Source organism: Pteronotus mesoamericanus, unplaced genomic scaffold, assembly GCF_021234165.1.
Source record: "Pteronotus mesoamericanus isolate MK-2021 breed Mesoamerican mustached bat unplaced genomic scaffold, CSHL_Meso_final contig_20, whole genome shotgun sequence".
NCBI lineage: Eukaryota > Metazoa > Chordata > Mammalia > Chiroptera > Mormoopidae > Pteronotus > Pteronotus mesoamericanus.
The window spans coordinates 34,323,763-34,347,559 of NW_026555085.1; the positions used below are offsets into that span (position 1 = coordinate 34,323,763).

At 33.6% G+C, this 23,797-nt stretch overlaps 1 protein-coding gene across 44 annotated transcripts in view; it reads left to right on the forward strand.

Annotated features, from left to right (window-relative positions):
• LOC129067570 (regulating synaptic membrane exocytosis protein 1) overlaps positions 1-23,797 on the forward strand; it is a 197,200-nt gene that overhangs the window by 107,962 nt on the left and 65,441 nt on the right. For 26 of the 44 annotated variants that reach the window (XM_054569573.1, XM_054569575.1, XM_054569577.1 and 23 more), the window contains 3 exons: positions 589-701; positions 7,039-7,205; positions 21,070-21,305. The exons of the other annotated variants lie outside the window; for them this stretch is intronic. In XM_054569573.1, coding sequence (XP_054425548.1) covers positions 589-701; positions 7,039-7,205; positions 21,070-21,305 — 516 coding nt within the window. The remainder of the gene's footprint in view (positions 1-588; positions 702-7,038; positions 7,206-21,069; positions 21,306-23,797) is intronic. 44 annotated transcript variants of the gene reach the window in all.

Consider the following 23,797-nt stretch of genomic DNA (forward strand, 5'->3'; position numbering starts at 1 on the left):
ACCATCAGAGGAAGAAAACTAATCTTTTCTCTTAGTTCATTTTTAAGGCTGGCAAATACTTAAGAAAAGCTGTTGATAGAAATTAATGGTTTAATAAGAATGCCTCATAGAAACAGGTTCTTCTCAAAACAGTTTTTAGGTGACACTTAGCTGAGGAGGCTAAAAGGGTGTGTGCATGCATGCAAGCATGTGCATATATGTATGATGTGTTCGGTATGCATATTTGTTTGCTCTATATATGTACATGCAGCAACCAATTGGTTAAATATAAAACGTATTTTCACAATTGGATTTTGTTTCACATAGTCGTTTATGAATAGAATTGAAAATATTTCATATCAGATGAAGAAATAGGGTATTTTGTTGCTAATATTTTTGTTCTGCATTCTGTGTGAGTTGAGTCATGGTCATTTTTACATTAACGTTGCTAGCATTGCATATTATACATTTTGTTTAATGTATTAGTCATGTGTTATTTCTAAACTCCATTTAATTGAAGTCATATCAAAAGCATTAAAGTCTTAAACCATTCAGTTTCTAAAAGGTGTTTCGAATGTTTTAATAGGCTTCCATTGTGTGTTTTTGCAGCAAGCTTAGTAGTGGAGGAGCGAACAAGACAGATGAAAATGAAAGTGCATCGATTTAAGCAGACAACAGGGTCTGGTTCTAGCCAAGAACTTGATCGCGAGCAATATTCCAAGGTAAAACTAGTAATACCCAACCGATAGCCTCTCTATTATAAATGTACAGTGTGTGCACCAGGTAGGACTAGCAGCACCAAAATATGTAAGAGAAGTCATTCAAATGCTAGTCTTGCATCATAACCTCTCTCTTCTTGCTATTTTCACAAGATACAACTTTGTTAACTTGGATTTAATGTTTTTTTTTCTAAAGAAGAATTGTAAATACTTGATATTAAAGTCATAGACAACAGTGATTACCAGAGGGAAAGGGGTGGGGGGAGAGGCAGGTAGAAGAGGGTAAAGGGGATAAATGGTGAAAGAAGACTTGACTTGGGGTAGTGAACACACAATACAATATACATATGATGTATTATAGAATTATAGACTTGAAACCTATATAATTTTATTAACCAATGTCACCCCAATAAATGCATTAAAAATATTTTGAAAAACAAAGTCACTTAATGATCAATTACCCATAATCAAGTTCACATAAATAAGCAAGATAGGTAAAGCCATTTTATTGCTGGATTAGCATTTAATATTGCATTTAAATATTAAGTTACAGATTTATAATCTTAAATGCCACTTTTGGTTGAAATTTACTATTGAGATTTGTTACTGAATGATTAAAATTGTGTGATATGAGATTTCTTGTTTCTCTGTCTTTAGTAAGATAAGATACTGATTTCAAACTCTTAGAAACTGAAATCCACACAATTCCATGTGTCAAGAAACATTTAACTTCTACTTCAATATTATTTTGTAAGACTACGCTAAGGAGTTTATAATCTGCCAGTCATCATCTAATAATTTCAATTAATATATAAAATATATATATATATACATATATATATAAAATCTGGCTTATTTTAAAAAAATTTTTAGAATACTACAAAAGTGGCAGCAGCCATTACAGGAAAATCTGTGTTATAATTTGATATCAAGAAATCCTTTTGGAAGTAATGACCTTTTAGAAATTCAAAATGAAATAAAACTATACTAAATCAATATTGTTTGCTTGAAATATGAACCTAGAAAAATCAACTTATATTTATTAAAATACAGCTAGCATATGATATTATATTACTTTCAGGTGTGCTACATAGCTATTCAACATTTAAATATTTTTAAATGATCACCACAATGTCTGGTGACCATCTGACATCATACAAAGTTATTAGGATATTATAGACTGCATTTCCCTGAGATATGTATGTACCCATCTTATCACTGAAGCATTATTTACAGTAGCCAATATATGGAACACCCCAGGAGTCCATTGGTAGGTGAATATATAAGATAAACAATGGAGTACCTATGAATAATGAAATAACCATATGAAAGAGTGAAATCTTGCCATTTGTGACAACATGGATGGACAGAGAGAGTATTATGCTAACAGTAATAACTCAGACTTAGAAGGGCAAATACAACGTGATTTCACTTGTATGTGAAAACAAAATAGACGGTCAAGCAAAACAGAAGCAGATGTATAGATACAGAGAATAAACCATGGTTGCCAGGGAAGAAGAGGGTGGGAGGAAGGGTGAAAAAAACTATATTTAAATCATGGAGATTGATCATTACATAGCCAGATATTCAGAAACTTAGGCAAAAATAGACGTGGTTACCACGTATGATTTATCACTGGACTGCCACAGTGCCACGTGTCTTAGGTGCAATTTGTCGCTTTACCTTTTAGGTTAGCTGAGAAAGGATTTCCAACAGAGACAATGCTTATGGTCACTGTAATCACTGAATCAGTTTCCTAAGACTCCGAAACAACATGTTACAAAGCGAAAGTAGAAAAACAAAAACAAAATTAGTAAAGAAAGTATCTTGATATTTTACAGAGTTGATGATTCCAGCTCCACATAACTTCTTTGTGGTTTATTCTGTATGGTATTACCTCTTCATCTGCTTGTCTGTCTTCTCTATGGACATCATTATCATTTTTGTTTCCTTTTACTACAAATGAAGTTAAGGATTACAAGGCAGGGTAATTTAGGATTTCTTCCTCCACAATTGGATGCAGTTAGTTGAAAATGTTCAAGCTGGAAATGCTTCATTAAACCTGGGGATGCTTTACCAAAGTCTTAGAATTATGTCAAAAGATGAGGTCAAATACCACAGCCAGGGAGGGGTGGAAGGTAGGGCCATTATAGGAAGCAAAAAAGAGGTAAATAAAGACTCAGGGTAAAATACCAAAAGCCATTCTGCATTATAATGAACTAGAACTGTAATCATTAATCAGTTAATCAAAAAAATCTATAAAAAGGAAGTGCCCTAGAAACCCGAATGATCACTACCCCTTATGTCATAGTAAATCAAAAGGAGGTTTATCTTGCTTGGAAGATTCCAAGTTCTCTGGATCATAGAAATTTAGAACTTAAAATTATTTCAGAATAATTTTACATTCCAGCTCTTTTATTTAACAAATTTATTAAAACTGGGGATCAGAAGAAAGTAGGCGATACCAAAATTAATAAAGCCTCTCTGTAGGGTGACAAGCCCCAGAAATCCTGATTGGAACTTAGGTGCCACTTTGTTCTGCTTTGTCATCGTTGACACGTATGCTCTACTCCAGTGTGGTTCAGAGGCTCTCTACAGCTTTTAGTTTGCGTACAATTTAATTGTTACATTCTTATCTTTCTCCCTTTTTTACACAGACATCTTTTCCTTTGCTCTTATCTGAATATTTTTAAAAATATTACTTTTAAATATGTTACTGTTGTTCTTACTGACTAAATAAATCGATACTATTACATAAATAAAATGAGTAAATTATATCAATAAATGTGAGATCAAAGGTATATCTTTAAACTTAAAAGAATACAGGATATTTTACTAAATATATAAGATAAAATAACAAATGATTAGTTTTTCATTTTATATGTCAAGTAAAAAATAGATGCCCCTCACAATTCTGATATATTATGGCCTAATGCTTAAAATAAAATTTTTAGTTTCTAATTACCTCAAATCTCTCTCATATACTTAAGAAATTATCTTCTTCATTTTTTACCCCTAACCTCTGCCTTTTTATAATTTAAAAAATTATATGTTTATTCATCTAAACAAGAACTAGCATTGTTGTAAATTTAGTATGCATTTAATTTTGAACCTTATTCCTTCACTCCTTTTTAGCATCTTAAACTATTTGACATTTTCGATAAAGCAATACACCTTAGTTGAGATTCTGCCAGATTAGAAATTATGCCATCACTCTCAAAATATTTATAACTCAACACTAGTAGAAATAAATTTTCTTCAGGGCAAAGAACTACCAGACAAATATTGCTAAAATGTTTCAAACCTGGCACTGCCTTTAAAAGGCTGATAAACCCTAACATTCATCCTGAGCAAGGAATTAGCACTAACTTTGCTTTTGCATAAAACTCCTGGGTATTCCTGAAATGTGACACCAATGCTATTTTCTCGTTGATGTTATACAGAGATGCATGCCTTAATGATGGGGGGAAATTCATAATTGGAGGGTTAATTTGCATTTAGGAACTGACATTTTAAAAAGTGCTTATGTTTCTGTAAACCAGGAACTGCAGCTAAGATTGATGTGATGCGTATTGTAGGTAGCTGTTCAATGTTTATTATTATGTATACAAATAGCAGCCCTATAATTAGAACCTCCCGTACACCAAGAGCTTACTTCCCTGCTCTGTGATCAGTGTATGTTCCTCCAGAGGGTATTATGTTTCTTGAAATATAATTAATGTATTCACATTAAAACATTTAATTTTAAACAGGAAATTTAACAAATTTTGCCTGATAAAAAGCCAAAGTTATTATTTAAACTTTCAGTAGATTTTAAAAATATAGCAGCAAAAATGAATATAAAAGTGTATCATTTCCTTCAAATAACCAATGTAAACTGTGATGTCATGTCAGAATAATAGATCATTTTTACCCCAATATAGAAAAATTTAATATGACCTACAGTCTTTTTTCTTCTTACTTTATCGTATTTTACTTTTGACACTAATGTCTCTTTTGAAGAAAGATAGGTTTAGCTTCAAGTCATTAAGTATGTTGTTGTTAACCTACATAAACTCTATTTTCAAAAAGAACAAGTAAATTATGAAAAGTTCTCTACAGAGTTATTGCAACTCTATAACTGAAAATGGCATGATATATATTGATATTTTTGTAAAAGAAGCCTTCTGCCCACTGTATTCAGCCACATATTGTTTCAACAGAGTCACTCACAGTCTTTTAAAAATTGCTTGCTTTATCTCTTTGCCAGAATACCAAAAGTCATATACAAAAGGTTAAGGAAGAGGTGGCTTATAGGAAAGGAAAAGCTCTTTAGTTGGATAAATAGTTCCATGTACACTCATATATCCTGTGCTATAGTCTCTACTGCTTATATTGGCATTTGTCAGATAAGGGGAACATTTATTTGGGGTTCCAGTACAATGCCAGAAAATCTGCTACTGCTGAGTAAATTTTTATGGTATTAAAACCCAGTTCTTGTATTCTCATGGACAAACTATTATTTCAATATGATTGGAAACATTATAATAATTATATAACATATATACCTAGTGATACAGTTTCAAAAACAAATAATATGAATTCTATTTGTGCTCCAGTAAGAGTATTAAATTCAGGTTCTACTATATGAGCATGTTAAGGCTCTACCACACCTACTCAGTAAATAAAAAACAGTTCTGACTGAGATGAATCATGCCAGTCAGGATCATACTATCAGATATGACAGAATTTGTTGATAAACATTATCACATTACTTCAAATACATTATCTTAAATCATATTATTTTCAGATCATACATGAAGTTATAGAAATATCTCAGTTCTGGACATAATGTATGAATTTCCTTTTGGAATATGCATATGGCTATCAAAAATCACACAGTTATGAAAAATCTTAGAAAAGATAATTTTATAGGTATTCTATAAACTTGGAATTGTTTTCATGCCCATTACATACACATGAATGATGAAGAATTAGAACTATCATTTAAATACCTTAGGGCTGAACTACTCTCATCTGATGTTAAATCATGTTAAATAAACACAGTTCCCTTCTCTAGAATATTCTTTAAATATTGTATTATACTTCTTGTTCTATATACAGGTCCAGGTTTTAGCATCAGTTTATATACTTCAGCAGGACAATTGTTTATATAAATTTTTAGAAGTAGAGTGGATTACTTTAGATTCATTAACTCATCTAATACGGAGTATGAAAGGATGAATTCATTCTCCTACAGGCTTAACAAACATTTCCTATCCTCACACCTTAATACATAAATCTAAAATTCAATCGCTTGATAAGAAATTTAAATACTCAATGTTTAATCATGTGTTCTATTTTACCTATGTGTTCTTTTATCTTACATAAGAAGTTATCTTACCTTCCAGTACCTAAGATAAGAGAATGACACATATTAGGTATTATAAAATTATATATAATTATATAAACTTATTATTTTATAACTAAAACACATTAAAACAATATATAAAGCTTTCACTGTGTGGTCAGTTACAATAAGACAGTGACATAGAAAGAAGAGCAGATTAACTGCTTTGACAGCTGTGCGTGTTTTAATCTTTTACTTAATGGTCCTAAAATCTTAAGTAATGAAGATCAAAGACAAACTTAAACACATTTAAATATAAGCCATAGTGTGTATTGAAATTTTAGTAGGAATCCCATTTTTTATTTTTAACACTGAGTTGATAGCTTAAATATGAAAATGTCTAATTAATCCATAACAGAGAGTTTCAAGCTAAAGTCCACTTTTTGCCGCCATTGCTTTACTCCTCTTTGGCACAGCCCCTCAGTTTTAATATCAACATATTTGTAAAGAGATATTTTTGAAGAAATTGGAAACAATGCATTGTTGTAGAATAGGGAGATGTGTAGGTAAATTGAATAGTTTTAGAAAGAATCAAGAAACACTGACAGATGGAAGCAGTCCATACCATGGACAGATAGAAGGTGAATAAAATATGCAATAATGAAAACAAAAGCAAGAAAAGAGGTATTTGATGTACTAGAAAAAGTAATACAATTTTGAGGTTTTAAGTATATGCAAGTAATTCAATGAATTTTCCACGCAGGTATTTAATTCTTGTGTTTTATTTATAATTCAGTCTCCAAAAGCCATTCCTTACCATTCAAAAGAGGTAGGAGCTTTACATTGGAAATCATACATTATGTTGGTGTTTGGATTGTTTTAGATTTCACACCTACTTTTACAAAGGTACACTTGTATTTGGTGTTGGCTAAGTAGTCATCTTCACCATGTATGTCTCTTTTTTCCATGATCCGATGATGGAGCTCATGCTTTCTTGTTTTTAATCTTTAGTATAACATACATAAAGATCAGTACAGAAGCTGTGATAACGTCTCTGCCAAATCATCAGATAGTGATGTCAGTGACGTGTCCGCCATTTCCAGAACCAGCAGTGCCTCCCGCCTCAGCAGCACAAGCTTTATGTCAGAGCAATCTGAGCGCCCCAGGGGTAGAATCAGGTGAGTCGGCAATACTGTTCCTATAAACTGGGTCTTTGTCCACAATACACGAATGCAGCCATCTTGCCGAATATTCTTGCAAAAATACAATCTAGGTCAAGTCACAGAAAACAGAAATGCTCACATTTAATTAAAATAACTAGGACTGGAGTGAGTTGAACATTGATTAACTATTACCTAGTATCTCCATGAGACAGTATGGTACTCTCTACTATAGCATATAGCTGATAACTATAGTCATGATCTTAGAGATTGCTCAGTCACATTGGCAGGAATTTCCTTCCCATGTGATTAAATCCACAGAGCACCCTTTGGTCCAAGGCCAGAAAGCTTTTTCTGTAAAGAGAGAGGAAATATTTCAGGCTGTGCAGAACACTGGCACACCTGTTCAGCAGTGTCAATGCCGTGTGAGTGCTGTGTAAACAAGTGAATATGGCTATGTTCCAGTACAATCTTATTTACAAAATAAAGCAAGAAACCTACTGCATTTTCCCCATAGCTTATAATTTGCAGTCGGTAAGCTTTCAGGGTAGAGTTGAGTGGATATGATAACAAAATATGCACCCTAGTTTACATCATGTGAGTTCTAAGAAATTACATGTTGTTTAAATCATCAGTAGTGTTTCTCCTGTTCTGACAAGGCAAAGCCTACTGCTGAAAGGGAAAAGACCACAAGAACCCAAGTGCCACCTTAATTCAGTAAAGCGGACTCAGTATGGACAACCCATATTTTATATTTATTCTTAACTAGTTTACAGAAGTAGGAGTTTCATTGATAGAATTTTGGGTTCGGTGAAAAGACCAAGAAATATAAATGTTAAAAATAAGAGCAGCTGCATTCCTAATACCCTGAAAGTCTAATGTTATCACACATTTTCATGATGGCAATAAAATATATCCTAAAGCCTTTCTTCTTCCTGGATTTCCCTACACCTAGCTCATCTGTTAAAATTTAGAGTAATTATCTTATTGTTAATTAACAATGTCACACTCTAAAAATCTACATGAGCAATTTCAACTGATAAAAATATTAATAGAATATGTTTTATCTTTATTTCTAATGTTCTAAGTATGTGGTCCTAATAGAATATTAAGTTCTCTAAATTTTAAGAAAATTGGAAGAACTAAAGAATGTAGCCTTACTGAATTGTTTAGAATCAAGGGTGAAAATTATTTGAATAGATTCCTTTTTGAAATTCTTGTTCAATACAATTTCAATTTCATTGAAATATTTGTAAGTTATTATATTTCAAAACCTACTTAATTTAACAAGAATATCAATAAACGGGGCTTAAACAGAACTTCTTCGCTTTTAATTACTATAAACAATTTATTAAAATAACTATAAAACAATACCTCTTGAAGTAATTTTTCTTTTAGTTCACAATAGAGCCAAGTACCTTAAATTAACTCCTATTCTATAAAGTATTACTAGTGTATTGAATTCATGTTACTAACCAATTGCAAGAATAATTTGCAGGTTCATTGTCTTTCTCTTGAAATTTCAAGAGAAGAGGATTCTTCAAATTTTTACGTTTGGGAAAAATTTGGCTATGTGACTTTTGAGGAAAAAAGTCAAAGAAGAGAGAAACATTAGGTAGCTCAACAAACACTATGATTTTTATAGGAAAGGTATCAGAACAAAGTGTTAGTGCAATGGAGCCAATGTTACTTTTGGGGGAAATGCCATTTAACAAATCAACACTAATTATAATTATACCATGACAAGAAGCAAAAGATAAAGGATTCTTTGCCTCCTTGATTCATATGACTTTTCTTATCTAGTGAAAGTGGTAGGGAGAGGATTACACCTAAAAATGGTATAAGTTTCTTAATTAGAAATTCATTTTCTCAGGACATTCCACTCTTTTCAGCTTCCCTTCTTTTCCATAGTTTAGAACAATAGGAACTAAAAATAACTCTTAGTTCATATATGTGGATTATATAAGTTAGGCACTAAAGCTAATGTCTAAAGACATTATTCTTGTAATATTAGTGACTTTCTTGTTATTTTAGGACAGTGATTTTCCATATTTGGCACATATTTCATTTCTTAGAATACTGAGGAGGAATAGAGAGGAAGGGATGAGGTGTGGCAAGAGGCAGATCTTTCTCCTGATGCAGAACTGAGTTATCTTTTCACATGCATTCTTCTCCTTAAATAGGCTCACAGGCACACATGAACACACACATACACACGCACGCATGCACGCACGCACGCACACAGTTGATTTTGCATCCCTCATTAACCCTGTGGTTAAAACCTGAGAGGAGGGTTTGGCATGAAAAGAAAAAACAAAACAGAACAGAGGGACATCACTGTCAAAACGCTGGGGCTCACTGAGGAGGACTGAGGGCTGCAGGCTTCGGTATTACCTGTTCTTGTAGCCCGTGCTGTGAGGGAAGACGGTTCTCAATATAGTACTGCTTCTCAACACTTTATTTTTGTCTTTTTAGTAACTACCATCTACATAGGTTTTAAAATTCTGTTTATTCAAGTTCATGGTTAAAAGATGAACAAGTCTGATCAGTTATGATAGAATATATTTACATGTCATAAGTAAGTAGCAGGAAACTTTAGAATTCCTATAATATGTAAGGACTTAATTATTTCCCAAGACCACATTAAAGTGTAATAACTAGGCCACATATGTAATGAGATTATAATCTATTTAAGAGTTTAAAACATATTTTTATATTCTGGTTCCCTGTATATATTTGGTCAAATCATCCTATGACACAAGAAATGGTTTATCATAAATTGCCTTGGGTGAATTTTACTCTGGACATCAGGAAGAAGATTTAGAAGATATTACAGAATTCACTAAAACAGTGTTCAATACTCTAAAAGTCAACTAGGTGTCCTGTATTATCATAAAGGACATAGAAAGAAACCATAGACATGATCTTACCTGTATTATATATATAAAGACATACTATGTAGTTATTTAAAATACCATGTATTGTTTTAATTTCCTCTAAGTATATTATGAACCAAGAAAATATCAAGGTAAGCACTTCTGAAATGACAAGTGCACAGCCTTCTGTATAATGTATATAATGTTTTCCAAATATTGTTCACTGCATTTTCCTGTTGATGATTCACAGTACACATTATTGTTTTTAAGGTTTATCTTTGTTTATTCCAATATATACCAAAGTTATTTTATTCATTTCGTTCTGGGATGCTTTTTTCATAGGGATACCTGTATAATATTATTGAGTGCAGTTTCAGAAAATTTGCTTTAGATGATCATCATCCTTCTTCCTAAAAGATATGAGGCTATAAACTTAGCCTCAAAAAGGCCTGTTTGGGTACAAATTAAATTAAGCACTTAGAAGATGCTTACAAATTGGAAAATATAAATATGTTTGGATGATCAATCTCTAAAAGATCATTTTTAAAGAATATTAGGGATTCTTGACTCACATCCTAAATCTTTTATGTTTGAGATGATTATGCAACAAATACCTTGTCTGCTTAAGGATTCCACTAACTAAACCCTAAGTTTCTGTGTGAAATGACAAAGGACATCCCTTCCTCCAGATGCATTTTGAGTTGTATAGTTCATTCAAAATAGTCCAGAACATGTCTTGTGTTTTCAAAGTTTATATATACAGGGGGACTATAGTGGAAAAAATAGATTATAATGTTTGGATTAAGATAAATAACCTTTTGCAGATATAATGAATGTAAAGTTATTCTAAAAAGTAGTCATGATTAAAAACTATTTAAAACTTAATTACTAGGATGATTATAAAATCAATACAATACTTAAAAATAATATCAATACAAATTTGAGGTTCTTCATTTTTCAGATTTGTCCTGAATGTGCCCTATAAGTTTAATTTAGTGTTGGCTTAAATGTTTCTCAAAAAATGTTTTCCTATCCAATGACAAAATCTGCACAATGTATAAGGAGAGGTGGTATAATTTACAGTAAAAAAATACATGTATAACAGAATCCAGAAGAGTATGTTGAGTTTCCAAACTCTCTATGTTTACTTTAACATTTTAAAGAGATGTTCATCACAAAAAGAAGCTGAATTTTCTTGGTACAGATTTGAAATATTTTTGTCTTTATCATATATCATTTTATTTTGAGGCAGACAAATTTCAGATGTTTTTTACAAAATCAAGTTTTAAGAGCAAATTGCAAGCATAATTCTTTAATTTCTCACAGGAGCTATCCAATTTTAGAAGCTTTGCCAAAACCAAAAATTTTCCAACAGCATTCATATTTGTAACACATGTCCTCCAGGACCTTTAAGGTGGGTTTTCTGTAGCCAGGTGGATTTTAACAGGCAAACTTGAAGAGCAAATTTGATGCCAATAAATTTTGGCCTTTTTATCATGCTCCTTTAAAAAATATTTTCAAAAGCAATTATCATTATTTTCTACATTCTTAGTTTGAAAGATGTGACAGCATCGTTAAGAGAAGTTATCTTTTACATACAACTAGTAATCTTGCAGTCATAAACTTATTAAAAGTTGTCATTTGATGTCAGTAGGCATAATTAGTAAACACATACTGAAGGATATATGTTTATATTTACTTGGGGATTTAAAAATATTGTAAGTACAGTTATTTGTGATAGAGAATAAATATGTAAGTGAGTATCTAATGGGAAAATCTTGACAATTTCTCAAATTATATTTGAGAAGTATTACAGAAAATTTCAAATGCCACTTATTTCACAATAGTTTCTTCAACTCAGGAAGACATTTTTTAATGGATAAATATGTTATTTTATTTTTTCAATCATCTTTACTTTTCAATTACAGTTGACATACATTTTATTAGTTTCAGGTGTACACCCCAGTGATTAGGCATTATAAAATTTATTAAATTATCATCCCAATAAATCCCATATCAATCTGACACCATACATAGTTATAAGAATATTATTGACTCATTCTCTATACAGTACTTTATATCCCCATGACTTTTCTGAAACTACCAATTTGTACTTCTAAACCCCTTCACCTTCTTCACCGTTCCCCCCTAAACATCCTTTCACTTGGCAACCATCAAAATATTCTCAGTATTTGAGTCTGTTATGCTCTGATTGTTTATTTCGATTTTTAGATTCAGTTGATGATAGGTGTGTATTTAATGACATTTTATTGTTCATATTTTTTATCTTTTCCTTTTTCTTCTTAAAGAAGACCCTTTAGCATTTCATGTAATACTGGTTTGGGGGTAATGAACTCCTTTAGCTTTTTCTTGACTGAAAGCTCTTTATCTGTCCTTCAATTCCAAATGGTAGCTTTACTGGGTAGAGTAGTCTTGGTTGTAGGTCCTACCTTTTCATCACTGAATATTTCTTGGCAATCCCTTCTGGCCTATAAAGTTTCTATTGAGAAACAGCCTGGCAGTCTTATGGGAGCTCCCTTGTAGGTAACTAACTGGTTTTTTTTTCTTGTTGCTTTTAAGATTCTCTCTTCATCTTTAAACTTTGACATTTTAATTATGATGTGTCTTGGTGTAGACCTCTGCATCCATCTTCTTTGGGACTCTCTGTGTTCCCTGGACTTGTATGTCTATTTCCTTCACTAGGGAAGAGAAGTTTTCTGTCATTATTTTTTCAAGTGGGTTTTCAATTTCTTGCTTTCTATCTTTTCCTTCCAGCACCCTCATGATGTGAATGTTGGTATGCTTGAAGTTGCCCCAGAGTATCCTTACACTGTCTTCATATTTTTGGATTCTTTTTTCTTTTTGCTCTTTTGATTGGGTGTTTTTTGCTTGCTTGTATTCTAAATCACTGATTTTAGTCTCAGCATCATCTACTCTACTGTTGATTCCCTGTAAATAGTTCTTATTTCAATTAATGTATCCTTCATTTCTGACTGGTCCTTTTTTATGCTTTTGAGGTTCTCACTAAGTTCCTTGAGCATCCTTATAACCATTATTTTGAACTCTATATCTGGTAGATTTTTTGCATCCATTTCATTTAGTTATTTTCTCTGGAAATTCTCCTGTTCTTTCATTTAAGACCTGTTTCTTTGTTTCCTCATTTTAGCCGCTTCCCTATGTTTGTTTCTATGTATTGAGTAGAGCTGCTGCATCTCCTGTACTCAATAGAGTGGATTTGTGTAGTAATTTATGCTGTAGGGCCTAGTGGCACAGCCACTCCAGTGACTTGATCTGGGGACTCTAGGTGTACCCCTATGTAGGTTGTGTTCACTGTCCTGTTGTAATTGAGCCTTAATTACTTTTGGCATCACTGGGAGAGATTGACAACCCTAGGCCAAAGGGCTGTGAGGACCAGCTGTGGCTACAGTAGAGCAGCTGCTGTACAGAAGTTGACCCTACAGAGCAGAACTTGCTTCAATGGGGCTTTGGTGCTCACTGAGTCCGCCCCTTGAGTGTGTTGTTCATGGAGGCAGTAGGGTTGTAATCAGGTGTGGCTGAAGCTGTACGCTGGGTGCTCTGGGGCATTCTGGGAGATGCAAAGTCAGTCGCCACCTGTGTCCTGCCTGAGGCCAGCTGGCATAAGCTATGGAGTGATCTACAGATGGCTACTACTTGTGTTGGGCTTAGAGGAGCCCAGGAGAGGCCAAGCTGTGAACCAAGGTGGGCCACCCAATAGTGTGAGGCCTGGTGCCACTTAGCATGATGTAGGAGGTACATAGAGGCCAGATAATGCTTGAGAGGCTTTAGAAAAGACTGAAATATGAAGCAAGACAGGTCATTTGTATGGAAAAGCCACAGGAAAAGGTTTAGATGGGCCTGCAAATTGGGTGGGGTGGGGCCCCAGGGAATCACCAGGGTGGGGCAAACAGTAGGAGCCAGGTTGATTGAGACTCAGATATGGCATCTGCCTGCAGGCTCTATTAGGGGGTTGGTGTTCAGGAAAGGAACAGTGGTCTCTGCCAGCACTTTTGTGTGGCGGAAAGTTGCCCCCACCCCCAGCTCTTGTTCTGATGCCTGACAATTCAGTCCTCCTCCTATGTCCCTATTTCCTTTCAAGCTTCCACTTCAGCACTGGAGCTCAGAGCAAGTGAATCAGAGTAAGTCCATGGATGGGCCATTTAATAGGAACTGCCTGGGACTCTAGAGGCCCTCCATCTCCCTAAGCCTCGATCCCCACTGCTTTATACAGCCAGAAGTTATGGAGACTTCTCTTCCTGACACTGGGACTCTCAGCTGGAGGATCTGATGTGGGGCTGGCACCTCTCACTCTTGACGGGGGACCTCTGCAGCTGAGATGAAGCACCACACAGGGGTGTGGGAGTAGCCCAATCAGCATCTCTGTCCCTCCTACCAGTCCTGATGTAGCTTCCTTTTTAAATTTCTAGTTGTAGGACTTCTGTTCAACCAGATTTCAGGCAGTTCTGAAGGATGGTTCTTCTGTAGTTATATTTTTGATGTGGTGGTGGGATGATTTGAGTACCTTGTTTTCCTTTGCTGCCATATTGACCAGAAGTCCTCAACAGCCAGATGAAGAGACATAGGGCTATATCCTGAGCAAAGGAGTGCCTGTCTTCATAGAGTTTGGGGCCTGGCTTGGTGGCACATGGAAACACTGTAGTTCACCAACCTGGAAACCCTCCTCAGCAAGTAATTTAAAATAGTCTTTGGATTTTTTGTGATTTGGCACTTGAAAAATACTTAACTGCAAAATCATTTGCTATATTAATAGCTCAGAATAATGAATGAAACTTTCATTTCATAAACTTATTAGTTATTATGCCTACTGACATTTAATATGAGTGAGTGATAGGAGGGAATGTTTTCATGTTTGCCTGTTGTACTATGGAAAAACAGCCTATTAAGATCTACAAAAGAACTAACAAGAAAGAAAATTAACATGAAAATTTGATGATAGGGAAGAGAATTAATCAGAACATAGTGAAAGATACTGGATTTTGACTACCTGAGAAAGGAAATATATTTTAGTGATTCTCTAGTGGCTTTTCTCATAGCGTCTTATTAGTTTTAATAGTCCAAGATTAATGATCATTGCCATTATTATTTCCTGTGACTATATTAAAGCCATAAAGAAATGGGAAGAATGTGCAGTATGCCCTTTATGGTAAAATTACTGTATAATATTTATTACTATACCACGTGACTGAACGTGCCATGTATCTAAATCTTTATGCCATGCCATATTCATAACATACATAAAGTAGTGCTTGACCAATGAACATAAGTAACACAGTGTTGTTTAAGTAACATAAGTATTGATCATAGCCAGTTACAGAGCTCTTGGGACAAGTTAGTAACTTTCCCTGGTGAGGTTTTTCCTTGCAAACCATTTAAAATGCAGTTTGAAGCAGTCCTGGTCTTGTCTGAAGCAGCTCCAACCTGCTTTGTTTCTACCTTTTTATTCTGCCAATTTATAATAGCCTTACTAAAATATGTTTAGTTAAATTCCAGGAAGATCAATAGGATATTAGATAAATGGTTACTATATAATAGACAATGAAAATAGTTAAAATAAATACAGTGTTCAAAATTTATTTGGAACCCAGAATATCTTATAGAGATGCATCATTTGTGTAAATGAGCATTTGTAATTAGATCTTATAACTTCTACCTGTGAGAAGAGAAAGTAAATATAAACTGTTCATGGAGTTTTAGAAGTACATTTTAACATTTCATTATTTGTAGAAATCTACTTTCTGGTAGCTTTATTTCTTCTGTTAGAATGCAATTAAATTATGTTTTGCATTTAAAACATTTTAAAGACCATTTGAGTATAATTCATTGATAATATCATTAGAAAATTTTCTTTAATTAGAAAAATAACTCTTTGTATCTATGGAAGAGGGTATGAACAATTAAAGTGAAATAAAAGTTTTGGAAGTTCAAAAACTTAATAACTTTGCTTGTAATACACAGTCTATTTATGATAGGTTAAAATTATATTTTGATTATGTATAAGTGACTGTAATATTTCTATTTGACTTAATTATCATGAAAGAAATTACACATTTAATATTCTGTTGTTAAATAGAGTAAAATTCTCCCCTCTTAATTATGATTTTGCCACAATATACAAGAAATTAAGGTATATATTACTAATGGCATATCTTTAGCATAAGAGATTATTAAAGGTGTACAAAGTATATACATCTTTTATGTGCCAGGAAAATAGCATAGGTGATGAATCTCAAGGTGAATTGGCAGTATGAAAGCAGCTTTCAAATGCAGCCAATTTATTCCATGGGAATTGTTTTCAAAAGAGAAAATGTCTGTCCTCAAAGTTTAAATTTCTTTCCACTGTACAGAGTAAGTTTGTAGCTGTGATCTTTATTAGACATGGAGGTGAGAAACAATGTATTCACTCTGGGGTTCTGCCTGGAGTCCAGCAGCCACCTTTTGGATTTATGCCAAGCATGGGCATGTGCTGCTTCCATAGGAAATCAGGCCCAGGGATAAGAAACCACTCCTGCTGCTGAGATGCTGACTAACTTTGCTTCAATGCTATATCATTTTTGAACTTTTATTGTTTATACTATTACAGATGCCCCATTTTTCCCCTTTTGCCCCTACGCCACCCAGCCCTCAGGCCATCACCACACTGCTCTCTGTGTCTATGTGTTACATATATGTATATGTTTTTATGCTTAATCCCTTCGCTTTCTTTCATCCAGTTCTCCAAACCCACTGACAGCTGTCAGTATCTTCCATGTATCCATGCCTGTTTCTATTTTGTTTGTCAGTTTATTTTGTTCATTAGATTCTGCATATACGTAAGATCATATGGTGTTTGTCTTTCACTGACTGGCTTATTTCACTTAGCATAATAATCTCCCAATGCTATTTAATTTTTACAGCATGAGGACACCCTCAAGGGCCACTTATGTGACCCTGTGGTTTTTGAATGTGGTAATTACCACGCAGATCAGCTAAACTGAGGATGCTCAATGCTATATTGGCTATCAAATAGGAGGATGACTGTTTGAAGAGGGTCTTAAATAGTTACTAGATTTTTATGCCAAAAAATGTATAATGGAAAATTTCTAACAGATTAAGTTCCTATTTATGATATTGTGTTTATATGTTTATGTTTGTATATTTGATAACTGACTGCAGATTATAAACTTAACAGTATGATGAACTCTGGTCATCAATATTGAATACCCTTCCTTTGTGGCAATTATTCTATTATTTGAATGAATACAATATCCTTTCACTCTGAACTATTGCTTCCTAAACTTCACCAACTTCGTGTGTCACTTTTATAATTTTTCCATATATATATAACACATACATTTTTAATGTATTAAAAAATTGATTTATTAAGTATCTTTTTTGTGTACCAGGTATTCTGATAGATTGTTTACCTGTAATATCAGCTCTGTAGTGTAATTGTTCTTAATCTCATTTTACAAATAAAGACAAAACTGAAGTATCCTATTGAATTCACATGGTCCATAAGCAAGCAGTACAGCTAGACCTGAAAACCTGGTGATTTAACCCTTTTATTGTTATGCTGTGAATCTCTTTATGTCTAATGCTTTTTTTTTTTTTTGCTTTAAAGTCTATTTAGTCTTTTGTGAGAACATGTTTTTTGCTTTTTTTTTTAATGTTTATTCTAACTGTTCACATCCTTTTACTTTGAACCTTTGCTTGGCCTTATGTGCTAGTTATGTCTCATAAACAGCATGGAAATGGATTTAGTGGGGGGTTTTTTGTTTCTTTTATCTTCACAATCTTTATTATTTATTTATTATTATTATTTATTATTTAATTGGCTACTTAACCAATTTTCATTTTTTGATTTCTTATATATTTGAAATTATCCTGTCCTAATTATTTGAAATTATTTCATGTCTTAAAATGTTTTTCATTTTTATTATTCTGATTGGATTTTAGGTGGATTGTTTTTATTTCATTTCTTCCCTCAATTATTCTGGAAATTATAATATTTTATACTATTTCTGTGATTTTAGTGCCTAATTTAGTGTTTCAAATATATTTGGTTAACTAATAAATTTAAAGTTAATAATTACACCTACTCTCTCCTAGGGAACAGAATTGCTGTAGTACACTTAGCTCTGTTACCATCCCTCCATCTTTTATTTTTCTAGGATCTTAATTATGTGTAGTTTTCTTTCTCCCATTGTTTGATGTTATATTTTTGTTTTAGGTTGACTCATTTATTTTCAAGTTTATTTGTATGTTTTAGAACTTCATTTTGGGGACATTATATTTCTCCCTGAAATATGTGATTTAGAAATACCACTTAGGGAGGATCCATTAGGGCTTAGATTGAGACCCCCATTTTACTTCATTCTTAAGGGTCTTGGCTCATGTAGGGGTTTCAATTCTAACACCTTATTGGGCCTGCTCTGATTTCCTCATCTGCTAAAAAAGTGACCTTTTTATTGATTAAATTAGACCCCTGAAAGCCTCAATTTAGGTAAACAGAAGAATTAAAAATGGCTCAACATGTTCTCATTGAATACATGGTATTCTAGGTTATTTAGGAAACTATGCACTATCCTCAGATCATACAAGAATGCTTTTAAACAAAATATTTTTCCCTGGTTGGTGTGGCTCAGTGGATTGAGTGCCGACCTGTGAACTGAAAGGTTGCCAGTTCGATCCCCTGTCAGGGCACGCACCTGGGTTGCTGGCCAGGTCCCTAGTTTGGGGGCATGCAAGCGGCAAGAACACACTGATGTTTCTCTCCCTCTCTTTCTCCCACCCTTCCCCTCTCTTTTAAAATAAATAAAATCCTTTTTAAAATATTTTACTTTTTGAGGAAAAATTGTATCATATTTATTTACAAAATCATTTTTAACATAACTTCTCAATTTGCCCCCCTGAAGTGATAATCACTTACTATACAGATTTCCCTTATTTTTTTCAGAATTTTTATTTGTCAACATTGTAGAATATTTCATTGCTATGATTAAATATCCATACAAAATTGTGGAATCTTCCTATGCCATCTTGAATAAGTTTTCATGATTGAAATATTATAGGAGATTTTTTCTATACTTTTGAACTTCCCTATAACTTAAAGAACATTGTACAAAATTTCTCAGTAGTATTGCCCTCCCACCTTTCTGAACTCACCCAATACCTATTTCCCTTCTTACTTAAACACTCATTATATGAGGGAGGACCCAAAAACTGGGATTTATTTATTAAAATTTGTATATTTATCCTTACATGTTTAAACTTAAGTCACCATCAAAGTACTCTTCATCTGATGCAATACATCTATCGAGACTATTTTTCCACTGCTCACAACAGTTTTTGAACTCATCAATTTTGATTCCTTTTAATGCTTCTGCTATTTTTTGTTTCAGCTCTTCCTCATTGGCAAAATGGTTACCTTTAAGGACTTTCTTTTTTGTCTCCCAGGGATATTTTTCTGGTGAAACAAAAAAAAAGTCACTTGGAGCAAGATTGGGTGAATAGGGAGAGTGGGGCACAGCGGTATGCCATTTTGGGTCAAAAACTGCTGAATAGTCAGCAAAGTGTGAGCAGTTGTGCTCCTAAGTCACCCATCTTGAAACACATTGCAAGAGTCTTCAAAAAAATTCACTGAAGCTGAATGCAGCCTCTCACAATGGCAGCTGGTACATTGATACAGATGGGTTCCTAAAATACTCACCTAGTGGGGGAAGCCTGTACTACAAGGGGTCCGCCCTCCAGAAGGTGGTTCTGGGTTTTTTTGGGTCCCCCCATGTATATGTGATCACAAATATGTGGCATTATCCCAGGATAAAATTTTATTTTACCTTTTCTAATCATATTTGGATTTACTTGTACTTGCATATTAAATGGCATCACTATTAAAATATGCTATACATTAGATAATGTATTTTGCAGACCAGGTCAAGAAATACAAAACTTATATGGTGGCAAGGATCATGTAAGCCAATTTTTACAATATTTAGAGGAAACAAAATTACGAGGGTAATGTCTGTCTAGATGTGTAATATGGCTGCATATGCAACATTATTTTAAAAGGTTTGAAGAATCCTGCCATCTTGGCTTCCCACTTTCCTGCCCTGCCTTCTGTCCAACTCACAGGCGTATGTTTACTTTGGCAAGTTGAGACGTTTGTTTGCTTGTTTTTCTTACTCATCTTCCATGGTTCCTGAAATTCTCAAGCATAATTTATTCATTTGAGAAACAAATACTGTAATATAATTCTGATAAACTAGTACAATCTGGGAACATAGACAATAAGTTTTAACAGAAAAGAACAAAAGAAAAAAGGAAAGCCTCAGCCTAAGGCATGTGAATTTGAAGGGCTGAAACAGGAAAATGAGATGAAGTTTGTGTGAAAGAGGTGGAGCTCAGAGACAAGGGAGGAGGAGGGAAGTGCAGTTTTGTTTTGTTTTGGGTTTTTTTGTTTTTTGTTTTTTGCTTCATTAGTTGTCTCTCCAAGACATTTCCATGGCAAAGATATGTCTGTACATTGAAATCCCAAAGGAAAACTAGAACATAATATTTTCATTTTTTAAAGCTTATCATGCTGCAAATTTAGAGTATCCATTTTTAACAAAATTTTTTCCTCAGGAATGTATAAAAATGTGTCTCATTTATTTAAATATTTTAGTTTTTGTGAAAGTAACATAGTAACTATTTACAAAATTGGTCAGTAACATTTACCTGCCATGAACAGCATTGGTTGCATTTCTTTGTATTATCTTTGAAAAAGTTTATAGCTTCCTCTGTCATATTGTTACATAAGCTACATCTAGTAAATATTTGGGGTTGGCAATGTGATCTTAAAATATGCATAGCTGTAGAACTGCTACTCGGCTGGGTCCCCCCCCAAAAAAAATTTGCCTGGATTATTTAAAAATAAATTAGATTTAGAATTTCAGTTATTCTGACCTGTAATTTATGGACGCATATATGTTTTTACTTTGTAAATATAGTTCATTTACCCCTAAAATGCAAGGCAGACGGATGGGGACTTCAGGAAGAGCCATCACGAAGAGCACCAGTGTGAGTGGAGAGATGTACACACTGGAGCATAATGACGGCAGTCAGTCGGACACGGCCGTGGGTACAGTGGGAGCAGGTGGAAAGAAACGGAGATCGAGCCTGAGTGCCAAAGTGGTCGCCATAGTGTCTCGAAGGAGCAGAAGCACATCCCAACTAAGCCAAACAGGTGAGTGAAGTGAAATCAACTTAAAGATCTCAAGTTCTTGCCGGGGAGACAAAAACGGACCTTCAGCCTATGTGATGGGATTGTAGAGTGTATTGATTCTTCTTTGCAAAGGAAGTTTATTTTTTTTGTCTCTGGAAACCTGTTACATGTGTGGGTTTATTATTTTTTTCTCTACAGCTATCTAACAAAATACCATTGTCAATCAGTATGTGGTCAGATATTTTCCTTTAAGTTAAAAAAATTAAAGTCATGTTTACAAATATGCAAGGAAATGCAAAGAAGTATTAAAGATCCAAATTGATTTATATGCAAGAAAAGCAACAGGATTCTTCTTTTCAAAATGTTCCACAATACAATTACTTATAATATCAGCTCTATCTATACTATTATAGAAAAGAAGGCCAGTTGTGCAACTTAAAACATAGTTCTTATGGTATTCTATAAATATAAGAATTGAATTATAATTGTTAGATTTTCAATGCAAGTAAAAACCTGTGGTTATTTTTACTTTACAAAAATGGGTCAGTGGATTTTTGCAAAGAGTAATGTTTCAATACAAATTTGAGTTTCAAATATTTTTCTACTGCTTATAAATCTTAAAAGCTTTATATCCTCAAGGTATTTAGGAAAAATGCAAACAGAAAAGAAGGTTATTTCTGCATTAAAAATATTTTTAAAAGGCATAAGATTATGTAACATTTGGTCAGACATGTTAGCAGTTCATTACATTGCTCAGTACTATGGGAAATGAAAGGTAAGAGAAATATTGAACTGATTTCAATTGTCAGCACCTGTTCCAGTTATAACCATTGGTACCATTTTTGTTTCTTAACAGCAAAGGTCTTGTCATAAAGTTTACTTGAACCATAAAATTTTCATGACATTCTTTTCATAGTTGACTTGATATACTGGAAAGTACCTATTGAAAATTATGCATGCTACTGGACAAATTGACAAATAAAGTAGAAAATTAGGTAGAAAAGTCTGAGCCATTCAAAAATTGAACTAGGACATGCAGCTATTTAAACAGAGGTTTATCTTTCTGAGGATCAGAGGTTTAGAACAAAGCTAGATCAGCTAACATCTCTGCGACAGATCTGCCTCTATGCCATCCCACTAGGATGAATGTTCATTGTGATGGAGGATCGTTTGTCTTCCTTAAGGTCAGCTTTCTTCCTTAGAAGTAGGAGGCATTTTTTTCATTGTTTTATATGACTTGCTTAATTTTTGATGGTGATGCTTCTTGGTTTTTGGTGTTGATGTAATGATGCTTCAGTGTGGGGTAGGGATAAGCCTTTTACTATCAGGTTTCAAAAGTCCTCATCATGTATATGAAGTAGAAATGTTCTTTGATGTCATTTTAGGAAACCAGTATCCCCTGTGTGAGAATCTGTAGGTTTGGAGACAGCTTATTTTCTTCCTCCAACTTTCTCTCTCTTTTTTATTTTTCTCCTTTAATCAGTTCCCCCTCTAACAGTCACTAGCTGAATAAAATTATTTTTTTAAGAATAAAATACAAGAATAATTTTAGATAGAAGCTCTACTTGGTTTTTTTTTTTAATTTATTTATTTTTTCAAATACATTTGTCTCCGAACTTGTTTTTGGAAGTAGTTACGTTCAAAGAATTTTCATGGAAACACCCAGCCCCGTTGCTTTATTTAAATTTTATTCCAGTAATGTTCACTGTTGAATTTCAAATACCTGCCTTCCCAAAAGTTGTATCATTAGTAACTGTCACGGAATACCCTGCTTTAGGAGATTAGGTTGCAATGTACAGGAACAAAAAGGACATTACATTACAAAGCCAAAGAAACAAAACAGTTTTGTTCCAAAGTGACTCAGTGAATGAACTTTGACGTTATTTTTCTAGAACTCTTTTCTTTTTTATTATTTTATGTTTGCTCATGTCACGGGTGGTGTTGGATTGATGGCCTCCAGTTGAACGTCCCACATATAAAATTTTATGTTTCTCTTTCTACACCATCATTTTACCTTTTATTTGATAACCTGTCCTCATTCTTCCTGTTCTTTCTAAAGTAAGGGACAAGTGGTGTTGAACCTCAAGTATTACTGTTCTTTGCTTCAGTGCAGTAGCCTGGTTTTTCTCCCTCTTCTGACTTCTACAAGTGAGTTTTTCTCCTCTATCAATGATTATATTTCCTCTGTCATGTGAAGATTCACTGAATTCAGAACTTCTAATTCAAACAAATCTTATTTTTTAATTACTTCAACTTCTACAAATCTGTATTTTGAATTCCTCCTTACCCCCCAAAATAGTCCCTAATTTAAACCTCCCATTAAAAACCTCCTCTTTGATGTCCTACTTTGAACAAGCTCAGTATTTTCACATCTGCATTTTCAGCCATTCCATTCAGTAACACCACAATTTTAATGGCTACAAACCCTTAGAGTAATGTAATTTTTTAAAATTTTTTCCTAAACTCTCTCCTCCCCAGGCCCATCATCCAAGAAAAACAATCTAGTATTGATT